General features: G+C 43.9%; 1 protein-coding gene across 1 annotated transcript; it reads left to right on the plus strand.

The window, feature by feature from the left end:
* The first annotated feature begins 15659 nt into the window (after positions 1-15659).
* epcam (epithelial cell adhesion molecule) lies at positions 15660-19284 on the plus strand. Its single transcript, XM_071540676.1, has 9 exons — positions 15660-16031; positions 16752-16853; positions 17003-17261; positions 17425-17490; positions 17594-17660; positions 17904-18002; positions 18395-18592; positions 18696-18740; positions 18864-19284. Exons 1-9 carry the CDS (start codon positions 15974-15976, stop codon positions 18885-18887), a joined length of 918 nt encoding a protein of 305 aa, XP_071396777.1. The 5' UTR covers positions 15660-15973; the 3' UTR covers positions 18888-19284.
* The last annotated feature ends 1068 nt before the right edge of the window (positions 19285-20352 follow it).

The raw sequence follows: 20352 nt of genomic DNA on the forward strand, positions 1-20352 counted from the left end.
TATTCATGCACAATATGTCAGACACCACTGAGTTTATCATTAGTGGGGGACGTCGTATTTACTGTTTCCTTGTTTTTATTTGAAAAGGCATCTACAGTGTTTATTGCCTATCTTGGTCTTGAATATGAGTTAATTTGCTCTTGTCTCAGTCTTGATTTGATGTTTTAGATTTGACTGAAAATTCAGAAAAACATGTATTACCAATATGCTCCTCTGCGGTGAATCCGGAGAAGTAGCGTTCGCTGTACCCAGCCTGCAGAGGACCTTGGGGGTCGTACACACACCTCTTCCCTGACCCATGTCCGTTGAACAGGATGGGCTCTAAGGTGTGGCCCCCGCTGCCCCCCCAGCGCTGAGCCCTCAGCTCCCTCACCCTGGAGGTCTGCCCTCTGGGCAGCGTCTCAGGACCGAACGCCAGGTTCTCCAGGGCCTGGACACGGGTGCAGGGGCACGCAGGCACCCCTGTCGCCCACTCCTTGGGGTCAGGCTCCATCAACGCCCACGCCTGGCACCTCATATGGGGGTCCGAGTCTGCCCCCGTTGGTCCCGTTAAATCGTACAACAGCTGGCCTGGCTTCCCCATGGTCCCCTTCACCTGCTGCGGCCTGTATCGGCCCTCGGGACCGAAAAGGTTCTCTGGGGGGACGGTGGTCTCGTTGTGGAAGTGGTTTCCTCCGTCTGTGTAGCCGATGAGAGCGTCGTGGTAGATCCTCTGGCCAGGACCCCAGTGCATCTCCCCGTAGCGCAGCAGGGCAAAGGAGCGCACTCCATCCGTAGTCAGGATACACTGGAAGGTGTTAGTCTGAAAATAACAGAATCAGAACCATAATTTGAAAACTAACCTAAACCCTCCTAAACTCACTCTGCTAACTTTTTTATTTGTGGTGTAGAATTTACCCAACTTTTTAGCCTGATAAATCTTCATATTGTAAATTCATGTTATAAATCATAGTAAACCTGGTGTAAAGTATATGAGGATGGGGTCTTTTAAGGGGAAAAGGCATAAATTAATGGTTTACGGTAAACATTATTGATTTTGGTTTAGATTGGTGGTTATTCAATTTATAATGATCATCGACTGGAGGTCATAGTTTACCCACCTCATTGTTTACCACTATATCAGTGACTGATCTCATATTGAAAACCTCCATAGTAACACAGCACACACACTGCAAGAACAACAGAACCTCACACACAGTGCAAAAGGACATTGCAGGACATCCAATGAACAGGCAGATGACAGTACACATCAGTTCATTGAGCATTCAATCACTGTATGTGAAACAGCCTCAAGGTGGCGCCAAAAGGGAAATGAAATAAGACATAAGAGTCTTGGAGGAGTTATGACTGCATTCTTCTGTTGGCATTCTTCTGCCTAACACTTAAAGAGCTCACATTGCACAAAACAATAGAATATAAACTAGGACAAACATGCAGGTAAACAATAACACGCCCTACTCTGTCCCACCACTAACTCATTTTCCAACTAGATATAAGACTAGTACATGTAAGGGGCTTCAACTGTAGGATAGGTAGAGTTTAAGTCAGACCTGCTTCATATGGTATCATATTTTTGTGTTGTGTAAGGGACTTCAACAGAAGGATAGGTAGAGTCTAAGTCAGACCTGCTTCAGATTTCACATTACTTTATTAAGTGTGTGAAATCTGATAAACCATTATTGCCTAACATATACCTGCCTTTGTTATTTTGAAACCTGAAATATCAGTTACCCATATGGAAGACATTTTAGTTCTAACTTTTATTCTGAATGTCAATCTGGTTGGATATTGTTGTTTTGGTTGAAATTTTATATATACTGGATGTCATTTTTTCGTTGGAACTTTTTTTTTTAAAATTCTGGTTCTTTGAGAGCTACCCAGTATTCATCACTGCTTTCACCTATCAAAAGTCCCATACTAACGACATCTCAGTGTTGAATCAGTGATCAAGAAAGCAAAGGATGGAAGGCTTGTTTTCATACAGTTAAAACAATCGCTTTACCTCCGAGTAGTTGAACTTCTGGTAGGAGACGGGCATCACTTGGTCCCAGGTGATCTTGAGGATCCAAGCAGGGGTGAAGGCCGGCCTGTTCCTCTGCTTTTCAAACTCTGTCACGTCATCTACTGTACGATTGAAAACGATCTGGGAGTAGATGTCTGAAATATTCAGCTCATGGTATTCCTAAGAGATTGGGATGAAATGAATGAATTGGGAAGAAACAGACAATAACGATAGAACAGAAAGTTTTACATAATGCCTTTTAATCCTTAGATATGACCAGCCCGTTTGTCTCACAAATCCATAAATATGATCTGATTTGATACCATGAAAGTAGCATGTAGGTCATAAGACACTTAACAGTTAGGCAATAAAACTAGTAAGACATTAAACAGTTATGAATGCAGATATATAGTTAAAAAAAACAAAGCAACTTGAAACTTTGCACACAGAAAAAAGGTCTTTCTGTGATGCAACATGCTGTTTTCTTTCTTAACTCTATGCAATGCATTGGCCAATAAAAGGAAGACTAAGCTTTTATATGACAGTGCCTTGGATTTTTCTTCTTTCTTCTAGCTGAATACAAACACCCAAACCTCTCCATGACGCACTGAAGCCATTTCCTCCTCTGGGCTAATATAATACAAACATATTTATTTTGCATGCGAGTCTCCTTTGAGCCCAGCTTGACATTCGATCCCTGATGACCTCTAACCTGATAGAGCAGCCGCCCCTCCCCGAGGGTGAGGTCGGCATCATCCCAGAACACCGCCAGCAGAGACAAACTCTCGTTGCCACGGAAACCCTCAGGGAAGGGGGCAGGAAGCAGAAGCTGGTTGTTCTCAGTGGCGGACTGAAATTGGACAAAGCCATTATCAGAGAACTGAAAGAGAGGGAGAGAGAGAGAGAGAGAGAGAGATTTTAGTGCAGCTTTAAATCTGTATATCTGTAATGTCTTGTATTGTAATATCTTCTACTGTATTGTATTGTAGATAATTGATTGTGTTTAGATACTCACATAAACCCTGTCGTATAATTTACCCATAAAGGGGAGGCCCATTGGCGGTGTGATGTAGGGAGAGCTTCCATCCTCTGTGGCAACCTCCACTCCTTCATCACCCACCACAGGTCCAAAGGGGTACAGGTTGCCCTCTGTTGGGGAAGCACAGCCAGTCAGCCAGTGGCACATACTGAGAATAGTTATACAGCAATGCTGGCCAAAAAGTGATTTGACTTAAACAGATTAGTTGCAGCCCTGGGTCAAATAGCATTTGCAAATAGTTTTCATAGTTAGTTTTACTTACTCAGATGGGTGGGGCTTGCCACATGAGAACACAAGTGCCAGAAAGTCAATCCAAGGGAAGTATTTGAAAGTCAGTTTCGACTAGTTTAGTTTAAACAAGCTAAGGGAAGTATTTGAAAGTCAGTTTCGACTAGTTTTCTGTGACTGACAACTGACCTGACATTATCTGAGCTGTCCTGATGTGATAAACCTCATTCACTGGTATTCCAGGCAGGTTAAAACAAATGCCGAAATTATTTGTTAAGATTATTTGGCCCAGGACAAATAAATCACCAAAACTAGACACATACAATGATACACAAAAAACAAAAACTGACAGAAGACTGGCAATTATAGAGAGCAGCATAGAATTATCAGTTAACAGTTAACAAGTTAACAGTTGAAGTGAAGATATACCCCACCCTTCTGAGCCATCTCTCTACACACTGTGCTGTTCACAGGACAGGAACAGTCGAAAGACCCTGGCAAGTTGGTACAGGATGTTTCCCAAGGGCATGCCATGGATGACACACACTCATCCCGATCTACACATCCTCCTTCTCCATGACCATTGTGCTCGGTGGCATCCCAGCCCTGACCGCACAAGCATGTGAAACCACCTACATGGTTGGAGCAGGCGGCGGCAGGGTGACACCGCCCGTTATCCTGTTGGCACTCATCTAAGTCCACACACAGCGGCCCGATGCTCAGGAAGCCTGGCACACACACGCATACAAAGGACCCTGGGGTGTTGTAGCAGCGAGCGCGAGGGTGGCACGCCTTGGTCAGGACAACACACTCGTCCACGTCTTCGCACCAGGTACCGTTGCCAGTGTGGCCCAGAGGGCAGTGGCACGAAAAGGACCCGGGTCTGTTCCAACACCGTGCCAGGGGGTGGCATGGCTCATTCTCACATTCATTGGTGTCAACGCACGCCCCCTCCTCCTCGTGGTACCCCGTTGGACAGGAGCAGCGGTACGACCCAGGCTGGTTGGCGCACACCTGGTCAAAGCGGCAGGCGGTGTCGTCCGTGCATTCGTCGATATCCTCACAGCCCAGGCCGACGGGCGTATACCCGGGCAAACACAAGCACAGGAATGACCCCGCTGTGTTGTTGCACAGTGAGTGCTCAGGGCAAGGGGTGGCACCCGGGTCGGCACACTCATCCACATCCTGGCACTCTGTGCCGTTCAGAATGAAACCATTATCACAGCGGCAGTAGTAGGACCCAGGGGAGTTGATGCATGTAGAATTGAGCTGACACACTGAAGAGTTGAGGGAGTCTGAGCATTCATCCACATCCACACACTCTGTCACGTTATTCCAGTACCCTTGGCTGCAGTTGCAGTAATATGAGCCGATAGCATTCATACATATCCCGTTGGCGCAAAGCTGTCCCAGCTCAGTCCCATTGCATTCATCAACATCCACACACAGGTCATCCACCCTGGTGAATCCCATGTCACAGAGACACAGGTAGCTACCGTTGGTGTTGGTGCATGTACTATGCTCAGGGCAGGTGGAGTTGTCTAGGCACTCATCGATATCCTCGCAGCCAGTGTTGTTCCACTGATAACCTTCCCAGCACTCACAGACAAAAGATCCCACTGTGTTTAGGCAGCCGGAGATGTTAGGGCACTGGACGAGGCCTAGTTGGCACTCGTCTATATCCAAACACAGGGAGGCGTTAGCTGAAAAGCCTGGGTCACAGGGACATTTGTAGCTCCCCTCTACGTTAGTACAGGTGCTGTTGTTGGGGCAAGTGAAGTTCCCAGTCGCGCACTCATCCACGTCCTGGCAGTGTGTCCCATTAGCACGATAACCTTCCCAGCAGTTGCAGGTGTAGGAGGCATCGGTGTTGAGGCAGTAGGAAAACGGCGGGCACATCTGGGTCAACCCCATGTTTGACTGGTGGCACTCGTCCACATCCCAGCATTCGGTGCCATTGCCTTGATAACCGCCCTGGCACTGGCAGTAGAAGGAACCACGATCGGGGTGACACTCTGCATGAGGGTGGCAGAGAGCGCTGGCGTTCAGGCAGTCGTCTTCACTCACGCACGTGCCCACATCGTACACCATGCCCAAGACACATGTACAGTTGTAGGAACCGGGAGTGTTGTGGCATGTCATGTTGCTCCTGCAGGTTGTGGCCAGCTGACATTCATCCACGTCCTCGCAAACAAAGCCGTCCCCCTGGTACCCGTCCAGGCACCGGCAGAGGTAGGACCCATCCGTGTTGTTGCACAAACCCTGGGCACTGCAGTTGTGGGGCCGGGTGGAGTTCTGTTCACACTCGTCCACATCCTGGCAGTCAAAGCCATCGCCGTCTGTGCCGGGCCGGCAGGCACAGTAGAAAGCCCCAGGCGTGTTAGTGCAGCTGGCAACGGGATGGCAACCTCCGTTTTGGACTTGGCACTCATCAATGTCTATAATTCATCCAAAATTGGACAGTGTCAGGGAAACAGCTCCAAATGGTGCTAAAAGAAAGCTCGTAAGATACTCCACACATGGGGGCAAACAAACAAAGTGGTGTTATGGATATTTACGATGAGGAGTGGGCGCTTACCGGAGCAGTTCTTCCCATCACCAGTGAAGCCACTGAGACAGAAGCAGAGGTGGCTGCCCACAGTGTTCACACACTGGGCAAACTCACTGCACTCATGCTCTGTCTCACACTCATTCACATCTAGGAGAGGGGGGACAGGGGGATAGGGAGGAAGAGAGGGAGAATTAGGCTTGACAGCATCCCATCATAGGACAATACATTATCAAATCAGAGGCTAATGAAGTTTGTGTCAACATGTTGTTCACATCCTTTTCACACAAAGGATTTCTCTTTCACTCTAAATTTGAATGAATAAGCTCTTGATACAAGGACTGGCATAATGTTAGTGTTCAAATGCATTTTGAGGCTTGAGGCAATACAGAGTTTGCTAACATTTGTATTGTTTGCAAAGATATTATTTTCAACCAGTATTCCTCCATGAAAGAATTCATGTTGCCTATAATACGTAGAAAGTCTATGCACAAAAAACATTTTTGAACAGTAGGCCCATCAAAATGCAGACATTGATTAATCTGTTTACAAAAAAGACAGAACATGAAATTTTTAAAAACTTCATAATGCATTTAAAAAGTGATATTAGACTTCTACATAATATCTTCTGTGACAGAGCTAGCCTTTTGTTAAGATCTGGAATGTGGATTCAGCATTTAAAGGGAAAATTATATGAACCACTCATTCAAATAGGTTCAGTTTATTACGCTTTAAAAGATTTATTTCAAAAAATCAACTGTGTTTTACCGACACACTCTGTTCCATTGCTTGTATAGCCCGGTTTGCAGACACAGGCGTAGGATCCTGGTTTATTCACACACTCTGTCTCATTTTGGGGACAAATGTTTTTCGTCTGGCACTCATCTATGTCAGAGCAAGTCAGCCCACTGCCCATATAACCCAGGTCGCACACACACTGGTACCCGGTGGGTGAAAGGTGGCACAGTCCGTTGGGGTGGCAGGCGGGGGCGCACAGTCGACTGGGTGGCCCGCAGGTGTCGTTGTAAGCCACCGTACCATTCAGACACGAGCAAACGTGAGCACCGGGCGAGTTCACACACTCTGAGAAGGACGGGCAAACGGTATCAGAGAGGGTGCACTCGTCCACGTCCTGACAGGAGAAGCCGTCACCGTTGAAACCCTGCTGACAGGAGCAGGAGAACTCCCCTGGGACGTTGACGCACAGCGCCCGCGGGTGGCAAGCACCCGCCGCTGAACACTCATCTATATCCTCACACTGGGTGCCGTTCCCCGTAAAACCTCGTTTACAAGTGCAAGTGTAGGACCCGATCATGTTGAGGCATGAGGCGTTGACGTGGCATGCTTTGTCTTCACACTCGTCCATATCGACGCAGTCCATGGTTTTGGCAGGGCGGAAGTAGCCGACCTGGCAGAGGCACTCGTATGACCCCTCGGTGTTGGTGCACTGTTCGTTCACTTTACATGGATCGTCCAGCTCCTGGCATTCGTCTGTATCCTGGCAAAAAGTCTGATTGATCAGGGCGAAGCCTGATGGGCACTCGCAGTAGTAGGAGCCCTGGTTGTTGATGCATGTAGCTTTGTTCCGACACCCTCCGTTATTCACCAGACACTCATCCACGTCATCGCACTGGGCCACCCCGTCCCCAGAGTAGCCCACCTGACAGCTGCAGTTGTAGGTGCCAGGGAGGTTAACGCAAAGGGCCTGGTGGTGGCACTGCTGGGACAGGACGCATTCATCTTGATCCACGCAGGTGATGCCGTCTCCCGTGAACCCAGCCATACACTGACAAGCGAAATTCCCGGGGGCATTGGTGCAGGTAGCGTGGGGGCTGCAGCGGCCTAAGGCGCACTCGTCCTGGTCTTGGCAACTGGAGTTGTAGAGGAAATAACCGATGCCGCAGTCACAGTAGTACGACCCGTCGGTGTTGACGCAGACAGCAGTACCAGGGCAGATGCTGGGTGTTTCACACTCATCAATATCCACACAGTTTTGTCCGTTTCCTATAAAACCTCGCTGACAGGAGCACTCATAGCTTCCCAGCACATTGATACAAGCTGCGTTGGGGTCACATTTATTCAGTCCGTTGCATTCGTTGATGTCTACACATGTCACTCCGTTCCCTTCAAAACCATCCAAACAGGTACACTTGTATGAGCTTAAGGTGTTCACACAGAGTGCAAACCGACTGCAGATGTTACTTGCACATTCGTCAATGTCCTCGCAGGTCTTGCCGTTGCTTTCGTAGCCATTGCTACAGGTGCAACTGTACTTGCCAGGCAGATTTTTACAGCCCTTATAACCATTTGAGGAAGAACACACCCCGGGAATCTCTGAGCATTCATCTATATCCAGACACAGGTAGTTCCCGTTGCCCTTGTAGCCATCATCGCAGGTACACACATATGATCCAGGGTTGTTGGTGCAGGTGGCATTCCAGTGGCAAAGTCCTTGAAGAGTGCACTCGTCAACATCAGTGCACTGGAAGCCATTGCCGTCAAAGCCGATTCTACACTTGCAGTCTCGCCCGCCCTCGCGGTTGGTACACATGGCGTTGGCGTGGCAACCTCCATTGTCTGTCTGGCACTCGTCGATGTCCTCGCACACAAAGCCATCACCAACATATCCGTCGAGACAGGCACAGCTGTAGCTGCCCAGTGTGTTGCTGCAGCGACCATTTTGGTGACAGCCGTGCAGGCTCAGGTCACACTCATCAATGTCCTTGCACAGCAGTCCATCGCCATTGTAGCCTATGTGGCAAACACAGGTGTAGTTTCTGTTGGCCTTCATACAATCGGCCTTGGGGTGGCACTTACTGCCCACCGCCTCACACTCCTTCAGGTCAGCAACTGAGAAGATTAGGGAGGAGAGAAAAAAGAGGGAGATGTGATTTGGATGTGACTATGTTTATCAATGCACTTTAATAGTGAGTATTTAGTTGGAGCCTACTGTCTATGCTTTGGCTAAAAAGAACAATGAATATATCATTAAATTTACTGTTCTTGTCGGCGCAATGACTCACCTGCACAGCAGTATTCCAGCATTGCACATAGACATATCAACCACAGCAGCGGAAACCTGTGGGGGCAAAGAAAAAAGATATTGAGAATCGAACTGCCACCACCCACTTTGAAGCAATACATATCTTTGTTTTTTTCAAAAAGAGAGTGGGCATTCCACAACCCTTGAGACAGTAGGGAAGAGAATAGGAGAGATACAGGAGAAGGTAATAGCAGGATTCAATCCTAGGTCAGTTACAGAGTTAGTTGAGTTACAGAGACATGGGTTTCAACCACTATACCATCTGTGGCTGCTGACTTGCTGTAGCACCGTATAGCTAAAACACAACATCCAATTCCAAACAACATGTATTGGCTTCAATTCTGAGGCCTACGCAGCTTTGCATTGAATGAAGCCTGAAATGTCATCCAGCTTTGCTCTTGAAATGGTACAGTAGGCAAAGTCCTGGTTCTACGTAATGGTACGGCATGTGTTACCTTTCGTATTATACTTTTCACTTCCATAGCCTACTTCCATGGTCTGGTATCTATTGTTATTGGCTTAACCCAGATAAGCCTATTGTTTCAGTCAACACCCAATAAGGTCAGTGAGCAGTCAGTGTCATTCTGCTGTTGCTTATCTAACAGTGCAACTGATTCCTACCTGGTAGAGATGGAAATTTTATATTTTATTATATATATAGGTATCTCCCGCGAGCAGTTTAAGATTACTTCTTAGTTGTCAGTTATGCCCGCCCCCAAAGCCTAGACAGCCATCAGCAGTCATGTCTTCCACTGCCGACATACCATCACAGATATATACAATTTTTTTTATTAATTTATTGAATTCTTCAGTTTATTCAATTCAGAAAGTAGGATGGGTCACCCTACCGTAAGGAGCTGCTAACCCACCTGAAATAATTTCTTAGTATGAGTTTTAATATAGAGTTTTAGTGTCCCATGATGGTCTAAATGCTTTTCCACCCTGATAAGAATACAATTCTGGGGGAAACACTGAACACTTGTAATGTTTTTGGCATGCAAACCTATAGATATTGAATAGCAGAACAAAATATTAGCTATCAGCAGCTTCAATCCAAACATATTGGTATCTGCATCGGGCTTTAAAAATCCATATCTGTCAAACCCTAGTTCCAAGACACTATGGAGATTATCTCAGTGAAAAAATGTTTTCAAGGTCTTTGGCTGTTGGCTAGAACATGAGCAACCAGACACAGATTTAAAATCTGTTGTTGGCCCCACAATGTTCTTAGCTTCACTGTCAGTCACCCCAGTACTTTTACTGACAGTGTCTCTAGGAAAAAAACAAAGTCAAGTTGAATAGAGGGATATGATAACAATAATCTCTGTTTGTTCTGATTGGGTTACCATCTAAATGCTACTATTCCCTCTAGGCTGTGTAGGCTATTGTCTGCGGATGGAAAGGCAGACTCCCATTACATAAATGCAGTGCTGTCTACTGTAAATCTTATCAAGTCTCCCTTAGGGCTTCCAACTTGGAGTGAGATAGGTAAGAAAGCCACCGTGACCTTTGTCACCATCTGGGTGGAATAGCCTAAAGAAATATTTGATACTTAAGGAAGTGGTTATTCTTGTAAGTGGGAGTTTAAAGGACCGGTTGGAACTCTGGGAAGTGACTCTATTGGAAAAAGCTGATGCGTTGTTTTAGGACACCGCCGTCTTGGCCAGGTCTTGGAAAAGACATCCTTGGCTCAATTGGACTCACCTGAATGAATAAAGGCTGTTTCACAATACATGTTACAAAACCTCAGAAATACTTTTAGACAGAAACTACAGGTAAGGTTTCTTGTCAGACAAGTAAAGGGAGAAATTATGTTGCTTCACAAAATGACTTTGCATTACCACGGCCTTTGTCATGTGAGTAATTAGTAGCTTCTTTTATCAAAGCGCTCAGGCGTAATTATGTTTTTCCAGTTTTAACTCCCTCACCCCCCCCAAAAAAACAAAAAAGGTTAACAGAAATCATTAAAAACTGAATAATAGCTTTCTTCAAAAGTTGATACAGAGGGTAAAGACATACTTCATAATAATCACAATATGACAAACATGAAACAGAACAAATGACAATGACATAAGTAGACAGTCTTATATGAATTTTAACTGTTATTCTATACGGACCAATATGTGTCATACACTCAGTGACCCACATGTATAGCAAATGACACATCCTGTCCTCTGTCTCAATGACGCCTTTGCTCTCAATTGTTCGAAAAATAACCATTAAAACCAACATTATATGAAAATTATTCAATATAACAGCATGGTGAATATCCATATAAAACAGACTGATAATAACACTCAGAGAAGACGCTATGAAGCACAACTCAATGAAGAAAGAAATAGAGAAAAGAGGAATTCCAATAGCACTGATTCCCACTCACCGCATACTTCCCCGTCTCCTGGCGGTGCGGGAGGCTTCCATCGGGCCTGAGAGTGCAGGCTCCCCTCCTCTGGATCTCTCTCTCTCCTCTCCCCTTCTCCTCATCTCTCGATACCTCTCGTCTACGCCCAGCCTCGTCCGCCGCCTCCGCCCGCACCTCTGTCTTGGCTCCTCCACCCCAGAGACAATGGTCTGGCTCACCATACCATACAGCTCCCTGACATCTTAAACCTCTGAGAAGGGGAACACCCATATTCCTCTGCGTTATGTATCGGCCCCTCGAACAATAAGTGGACCAGTCCCCCGGGGCCTCCGTTTGTCCTGCCCGCTGTAGAAAAGAACAGAGGACAACAAATAGACAGTCACTCACTTCTTCATCTGGGGAGAAAGGGATTAGGAAGTTTCAGGTCATGGTTTACACTTTGATTCTCCTGTATTCTGATAATTTGTTTGCTTTGTATGATAATTTATCTTTAGATATATCTTCAGCTATCAGAATATTTCTTCATTTTTTTTCTCTTTTTTTATTGGTGTCCATTTTGACCTTTTGTTGGCATGTTTCTAAATGTAGAAATAAAGACTGATGTTTCCAGTGAATTGAATAGGCTAGACAGAGTAGTTTTAGTATATAGGGATATAGGGCAGGTAGTCTAGAGTATATGGAAAAAGACTAGGCCTTGTGCTGACTGTCTGTCTCCTTAGAAAAAATAATGTTAGACATCAGTTTGAATTGAAAGGATTTGTGTTAACATTAGTTCAATTATACACAGGTACTGGAGCAGTGTTATAACCATCAGGATTTAATCGCTGTTGATATCAGTGTAATTATTGGATTGTGAGCTCAATCAAACCATTATGATTTTATGCCCCTTTTTCCTGAACCAAAAGCTGTCACACTATTCATCTGGGTTGAATAATAGCTAGTTGCCTACTGTAATTCTTTGCATTTGGTTTAACCTGCATGGGGTAAAAGATAGGTGGGAATTATCACATCAGAACAAGCTGTCAATCCCAAAAAATAATATTTTTTAAATATAATTTATTTTGGATTCTTTTAGATCCTGGGGTTTTTGGCAGCCAGCCTCAGTCTGGTCTTTCAAAGCAGCTGTGTGTATATACAGTATGACACACAGGGTAATATATCCTTGGCAGAAGGAGCTACTGGGCCGATAAGGCAGCTCCAGACACTGAGCTGGTTTATGAGCTCCATCCACAGGTGGGAGAAGGGGGTTGCATTATGCAGACAGATTTTATGGCCTGTCATAAAAGATTATAGTGTCTGATCAATTGAGCCTGTACAATTGTTTACCCTCGTTACACTTGACATTAAAGTCATAAAAGTCGATTGTCAAGGTTTTTATTATGGTGGTAAAAACAATCAGTGGTTTAGCTGAAGGTTATTCAACTCAAGCGTAGATCATGTTTGATTTTATTACTGGATGTGTGTGTCTCTGGATGCGACCTAACAGTGAGTGGATGTGAGTGGTTTTCGAATCTGCTCTGCGTTTAGGAAGGCGGCGACCACCACTGCAGCTGAAGAAACCTTTAATAAGGTAGAGAGACAGGGTTTGGGAAATCTAGGTTCGATGAAACCTGCAGCAAGGCCTAGAACTTGTCAACAATCAGAAGGAGACACATTATTTTCAGCTATGGTAGGGTCCTGAGCCTAGATGGCAGCCGAGCCCAGATGGTACCGACACTGGTAAACGGCATTGGCACTTTTGCTGGCATGTCAAGCAATGCAGTGTTCACTTCCATCACCGCGGCCTCCCCTTCATCTGCATATTAAAATCGGATATTCCGGTTTTCACAAAAGGTCAAGAAGCGCAAATTGGCACTTCAAAAAGAAAGCTTTACTGACAAAAAGTTCTTCAAAACATCTCAGAACACGCTCAGAACATAGAAGATGAACTTAATAAAACTTAGTATCCGAGGTAAGTGGTTCAGCAAACTAACTGAAACTGTGTTTTAAAAATATTAAAGGCAACCAATCTAAAAATTAAGCTTTTGTAATTTAATGCTGGTTAGCTATGATTTCCTTTTGTCATGATACCCTTTAATTGTTTTTTCCCACAGCACAGGCTAGTGATGGCAGTGATCTGACACTTCACTCCCTTCAACCAAGGACAAGGAACCTGTGTCACAGTGTTAGTAGGCTACATTTACACAGTGAACAGTACGTTAGTAAAAGTCAGTCTGTTGTTGTCAGCTCAGCGTGTGAAAGGTAGAATGTACTAATACCAATTTACAAAGTAGGCTAAACTTGGCGGGGGGAGAAAGATGGACTCTTGAGGTGATGAACTTATGACCCCCCCACACACACACACAGCTGTATGGAGCCAGACGGCCAGACTACAGTATTTCGGTGTTGCTGAACTCCCCACCACACATTACAAGAACCAAGTGACTCTTGATTCTTGTTCCTCGGTTTGATGATTCATGAACATGTGGCAGTCAACGAATAATGCCCTCTTTCAGTGACTTTTGCTTTCCATAATAAATACCAATAAACATGTCTGCATCATTTACACTGAACAGGAGGGTAAAGTACCAAGACTTACCACAGTATCACAAAATGTTAAAAAGCATTCTGATTCACATGGATTTTGGCTCAACTGGAGGATGGCACCCATGGCGATGGATTACACCCTAGATGAACTAGACTTTATGAGAATAGCTAATAATTAAGAAACAATTATGAACAACAGCGGTGAGCTGGGACATCCTTGACGGATTCCTCTCTTAACCTCAAATCTTTTGGTTGTACCAAATGGAACAGATACTGAACTGTTAATGCCACCATGCAACATTCTAATTATACTAAAATAATCTAAAAAGAAATAAAATAACAGGGTGTTCCACCATATCAACTGCTTGATAAAAATCCAAAAATAAAATAAAACCATTGTCATCAATCTTATCCCTATAGTCTAGCACATTCAATAGAAATCTAATATTGTTATGGATAGATCTATCTTTTATAAAAACCGATTACTCTTACACTCAAGTATGAGTCATTAAGAATTTGTGCATATTCCATACTGTCCCCTCCAGCCAGTACAGGCTTAAACACCTAGTCTAGTAGAAGTGAAGTACAACATACTCAGAAGAGAAGCATATATGATGTCAGTGTACTGGACATTTCTGAAGTATTCATTGAATTGGGACAGATCAATGCCGTAATATGGCAGGTGGAAAGTAACTAGTTACAGCTACTCTAGTTGCTGCTACTACTTAGGTAGGGTTGATTTTTAGATTGATTCTCAAGAGTATTTTTAAAATCTATATTTTCACTATTAGCTGTTTAAATTTTCACAAAATCCAGTTTCCATTATATACATTTTGACTTTGACTTGTTGCTTGAATACTTTCAGTGATTTACTCTCACACTTATAACTTTCTCCATATCCTTTGAGTAAATTAAGAATATTTGTACTTTAGAAGAATATTTCAGTACTCCTCCTCTGAATAGTCCACTTGATGATGGATTGATGTCAAATGATGGATTAGGGTAAAAAAATTCCACAGTAGGTGCAGGTGAGAATATTTCTCAGCCAGATAATCCCTGCGAGGCCCGAGGCTGTGACTCAGTTATGTCACCCAAAAGGACCTGACTCACAACATGAGAAATGTAGCCTACTGTTTTCCTCACCTCAGTTTCAGTCTTGTGAGATTCCTCCTTGGACAGCGTGATGACGTCACATTGTTTCTTATTTACAGTAAACTAAATAATGCTTATTAATGCTTATTTGTATGCACATGTACTAGGCTATTTTAGGTATATTGATATGAAATAAGAACCCTACACAGCTAAATGGTTTGATTGTAACAAAACCTTGACTGAGTGATAAATGATGCTGTGATTCAAAGTCTAGTTCCTAATTTTCCCTTATGAAAATAACTATAGTCATACTAAATATAGCAATATATAATATCCTACAGGAATATTATAGTCATACCATATGATATAAAAATACCATTAAGTATGATAAGGTCTCTATAAACTCACCACTGAGACCCACAGAGTTAGACACATTATAGTGATACCAAAGCAGATTCATAAATACTGTAAAGTACAATAAGGTCTCTATAAACTTAATACTGAGCACCACAGACTTACAGTGTAAGTCCCTATAGGTATATTTATAGATATAATTAGATTTAGATATTTGTCATTGGGGATATTTCTGCCAAAAGGTAGGCTATGTGTCTGGATAAAGTTATGGAAATTTACAGAGTTTAAAATATATGCTTAAAAATACTAAATCTCTCTCTCTCACACACACCTCAACGAATGAGACCAAATATGGTCATAGAGGAAGAAAAGTGCGTTTGACGTAGACCACCCCCCCTCCCTACCTATTATGCAAATTGGAGTGACATCATGAGACTAATGGTCTTATAAATTTAGTACTTAACAACTCCGTATCAGTTTGGCAGCAACAACCGAAGTGGAACATAATTAATAACTAGCAAATATATACACAATAATTCGACTTTAGCGTTGCTCACCACTGTTTTTTTTGTTTAGTTCTCACCTGTTGAACACGACCCAGTGGAGCTTCTCTCCAAACTGGTTTGACCAGGACACACCTGTAGGAAGAAAAGGACGCCTTGTGTGCTTCGACTCTATTTCATTACTCCACCTTTGAGGACGACGGACGGACACAAAGGCGACTGAGGAAACTTTATTGGCCTACCGCTTCATTCAAGGTTTATTTCCCAAATTTCACCATGAAAATTTGGATTGCTCTCGTTCTCGCCACCCTTGCTGTGGGAGCCTCAGCTCAATGTAAGTAGTATAATTTGTTGACCTGTTGTAAGCTAACTTTACATTACAACACACGGTAGTCCACTCAAAGGGTTTAGCCTAATCAAAACACGTCAAAGTTCTTTAGTGTAGCTGAGTTATAAAGTAGAAATAGTAGGTTTAGATATTCTCTAACTTGTAATGTTCACATGGGCTGTACTTGACCTGTAATGAGCTTACTCGACTTTAATTTAACCTTTGCCGTTATAAAGTAATTGCACTAACGACGGGAGGTGGAAAAGCAGGATTTAAAGCTGTTTTGATGCCTAACGCAGTGAGTTTCGGTGCAGAGTGGGGGTTGGGAGGAGTTGTCCCGCTCTCCTGGGACCTCGCTGTGTGATGAAACCAACGCCCAGTTGATTTATCCAAGTTACCTGCTGGTCTACCTGTTGCCTCTTTGTTTATAGGAAATGTAACCCCGAAACTTATGAAAGCCTACAGCTATAATACATATTGGATTGATACTTTACAAACAAAACAGCAAAACTATGAATTATATATCCTATCAGAAAGAAAGCCTACCATAAGGACCTATGAACTCACTTTACACACACTTCAAATGCCCATAGGAATATTAGGTTTTAATTTAGGGCTTTCTGACACGGCATACTTAAGTGTTTAACTTGGATAAACCTGATGTTAAAAATTCTCATAGTCTGAATGACACAACCCTTTTTATGTGTTATTTTCCCCCTTCCTCAGGTTCATGCAACACTATGAAGTGGGCCACCTGTGATGGAACCCCCTGCACGTGCAGCGTTTTGGTCGACGCCGGCGCGAAACAAACGCTGGACTGCACCAAAAGTAAGTTCCACATTGCGATGACCACTTTGTCCCCCAACATTTCTCTTTTGAAGATGTTTGTTTTGGGTCCAGTCTTTAGACTTGACAGTTTTCAGTCTTCCATTTAAAAAGTTGGTAATAAGGCTTTTTTTAAAAATTATTATCCCCAGTGATCCCTAAGTGCTACTTGATGAAGGCCGAGATGTACAGAGCCAAGAAGGGCCTGAGCACCCGTACGGGGGGAAAGCCGGTGGAGACCGCCATCGTGGACAATGACGGCATCTACGACCCAGAGTGTGAGAACGACGGCAAGTTCAAGGCCAAGCAGTGCAACAACACCGAGGAGTGCTGGTGCGTCAACAGCGCCGGCGTCCGGCGAACCGACAAGGGTGACAAGAACCTCAAGTGTGAGAAGCTGGTGGAGACCTAGTAAGTCATTTGCTCTTCATCAACACAATGGATGATTGGTGTGATGGATATGAAATGCCAGAATGAAGAAACTTGAGGAAAGGAAAACATGTATAAGATGCCATTAGGATGAATAGTTTACTTTAGAGATTAAATCTTAAGCCTATCTCTCCTTTTTCCCTAGCTGGGTGCGTTTGGAGCTGACACACAAAGAAGTGCCCAAAGCAGTGGATGAGAAAAAGTTGATGCCGTAAGTACATTTAACAGAGTCCATTTTAAAATGCGAGACCACATTGTCAACATCAAAGATTTAAAAGAATAAAGAATAATGGTCGTTTCTTGTCTCGATACAGTGCCATTGCGGACGCCATCAACAAGCGTTACGGCAACTTTGACAAGACTCTTGTGAAGGAGGTCGAGGTAAGAGAGGCTCAGTGAGCGGGTGTGGCATACGTCGTGGTGGAGGTGGATGTTGATGTGACTTTAAAGACATGGGTGTGTCTAGTTTGGGACGACATGCATTTGTGTCCCATTTCTACATATGTTAATAGTAATTCCAGTGAAAAGTCTCACAAATGTGTGTTTTCCCCAATCTAGACAGATGTGAAAAGGATGCATCCTTTTTGAGAGTGTTCTAATCTAATCTGTCTGCCATTTCTGCAGTACGACCCCAAAGCCCGTCTGATTGTGGTGGACGTGAAGAAGGAAATGAAAGACCGCACGCATGACCTTACCCAGATGGCCTACTACATGGAGAAAGACGTACGTTGGAAACTTCTTTTTATCATGTTAATGGCAATGGAACACAAGCTTAATGTTTGGGTTCTAGACTCAAGTGGATGTATAGTGAACTGTATTCAAATATTTTGATCATGAGCTCCAAAAAGTAGGTGTATTCAAATGTCAGAGTGTTTCCATATTTTGATCATGCGCTCCAAAAAGTAGGTGTATTCAAATGTCAGAAGAGTGTTTCCATATTTTCATCATGAACTCCAAAAAGTAGCCATGTTCATCAAAGTGACAATACAGAGCCGTCCCAAACTGAAGCCAACATTGATTCACAATAACAACAGAGGCTCCTAAGCACTCAGGCTTGAAGAGTCCCATTGACTCACCCTGTCATTTCCATAATCTCTTCCCTTTGGATCCTGTAGGTGAAGGTGCTGCCCCTGTTCAAGGACCAGGCCAAGTTTGAGCCCATGGTGGACGGCCAGAAGCTGGAGATGGAGAAAATCCTGGTGTACTACGTGGACGAGGAAGCCCCCACCTTCACCATGAAGAGGCTGACGGGTGGAGTCATCGCCGTCATCGTGGTGGTGGTGCTGGCTGTAGCTGCCGGCCTGCTGGTCCTGGTGAGTTGACGCTTCATGCTTCTACCTTTTTTGGCTCCTATCACCTATTTGACATAAATACAATGGTGACTTTTTTTTCTGACTTTGTTTTCTGTCTAAATAGTTCTTGGCCAGGAGAAGAGAGCAGCAGCGGTATGCCAAGGCAGAGGTGAGTTGAATTTGCATATCCAATGGCATGCACACCCTTCTGTTAAAAGTGACTCATGCTCGTTCTAATAAGAGATTAGTTGCTGTTTTGTTCTTGATTTGTTTGTTCTTGATTGTGTTTCAGCCCAGAGAGATGGAGGCCATGTAAAGTCTTCCCATCGGAGTGGGAGTTCTGTGCGAGAATCAACAGCTTGCACATCACCCTCGGAGGAACTTATTTGCAGTGGGAGTTTGCCATTTTGTTATGTTTTACTTGAGGAATGCAGATTGTAAAGGAACGATCAACTTGCTTTTATGTTTTGTTTTTTTTTGGCACTACTGGTACCCTATTGCGTCATTTATTTATGAACTGTAAACTCTGAGAATCACGCCATCTCTATATGCCAAAAAGAACTGTGCGTTTTTAAAAAATTGTATGGCACGTGCCCCGTTTTTAATGTTAAACGTGTTGTCAAATGGAGAGCTTTCCATGTCATAGATTGTACAGTTTCTTAAGGATTTGTGTTTTGTTTGAGTGTTTTTAATAAAAGATGATTTTAAAATAACTTGATGTGGTGTGGGTTTGTTTGTGCCATAAGTAGAAGTTGCTTTTTTGTAATGGAAGAGAGTAGGTGTTGTTTTGGAGGCAGGTACCTCCTTAATGGAAAAGTACTGCAGACAATATCGGGGAGGGGCGCAGGCAGGGAGTAGCCTCTGTTGGAACTGTTTTGCATGTTATTGGTGATTATCTCTTGTTATACAAGAGCGAAAACTAAAATCTCAAATTTAATAGAGTTCTCTGCAGTTTTCCCCACTGCTGTAGCATGATTGTGCAAACATAACTTCACAGCCAAGCCCATATCATGCAGACATGAATACTCCAGCTTAACTAAGAACCAAAACAAGATCTAGTCAATGTTGGGTGTGTCCTGTTAAGATATTTCCCAATGAAAATATTTTTCCTTCAATCTTCCCTATGTCTCAAATGCATGAAAGATGTCTGTTTGATAGGGAGGAAAACATGGTGGATTTTAACAGGCCTCTATTGTTTACATTCCCCCAGGTGAGACGCTGCATGGGTGTGGCGGCCCTGTTGTTTTGTATGCATCACTCCCATAGTATCTTCGGTACTCTGTATGAAAGTATTTGTAATGGGTCACGCACATAGCATGTCATGTGTCTGTTGTCACACTTTACATTGTTTACTGTCAGTCGCCACTTGTGCACAAGACATTGTCCGATATGACCTGAAATGCAAATGAGAGGAATTATTCTCGAAGGATCTTATGACACAATCGCGCAGAAACACATCTGAAGCGATGGAACACACATCACTTCACATATATCGAAGTATTGGTGATACCAGTTGGCCGAGAGGGCCTTGCATGTATGTAGATGCCATTGACGACACCTGTTAGTATAGAGGGAGGCGGTTAGTCAGCTCTGGCCCTCTCTCTGAAACCGTTCGGCATTCACGTCCAACCTGTCTGTCTGGTTCTCCCCTCCCCCGCCCCTCATGAGCTGAGATACACAACAAACACACAGGCAGACAAGGCTTTAAAGAGGCTAACCTGTACTCCCAGCTCAACATGAGTCACAAAAACAGACGGCCAGCACAGAGCGGTACGGGGGAA

The sequence above is a fragment of the Centroberyx affinis genome, unplaced genomic scaffold (assembly GCF_046629955.1).
Source record: "Centroberyx affinis isolate AG114_WGS23_722 - 3 ecotype Tasmania unplaced genomic scaffold, CSIRO-AGI_Caff_v1 ptg003708l_1, whole genome shotgun sequence".
NCBI lineage: Eukaryota > Metazoa > Chordata > Actinopteri > Beryciformes > Berycidae > Centroberyx > Centroberyx affinis.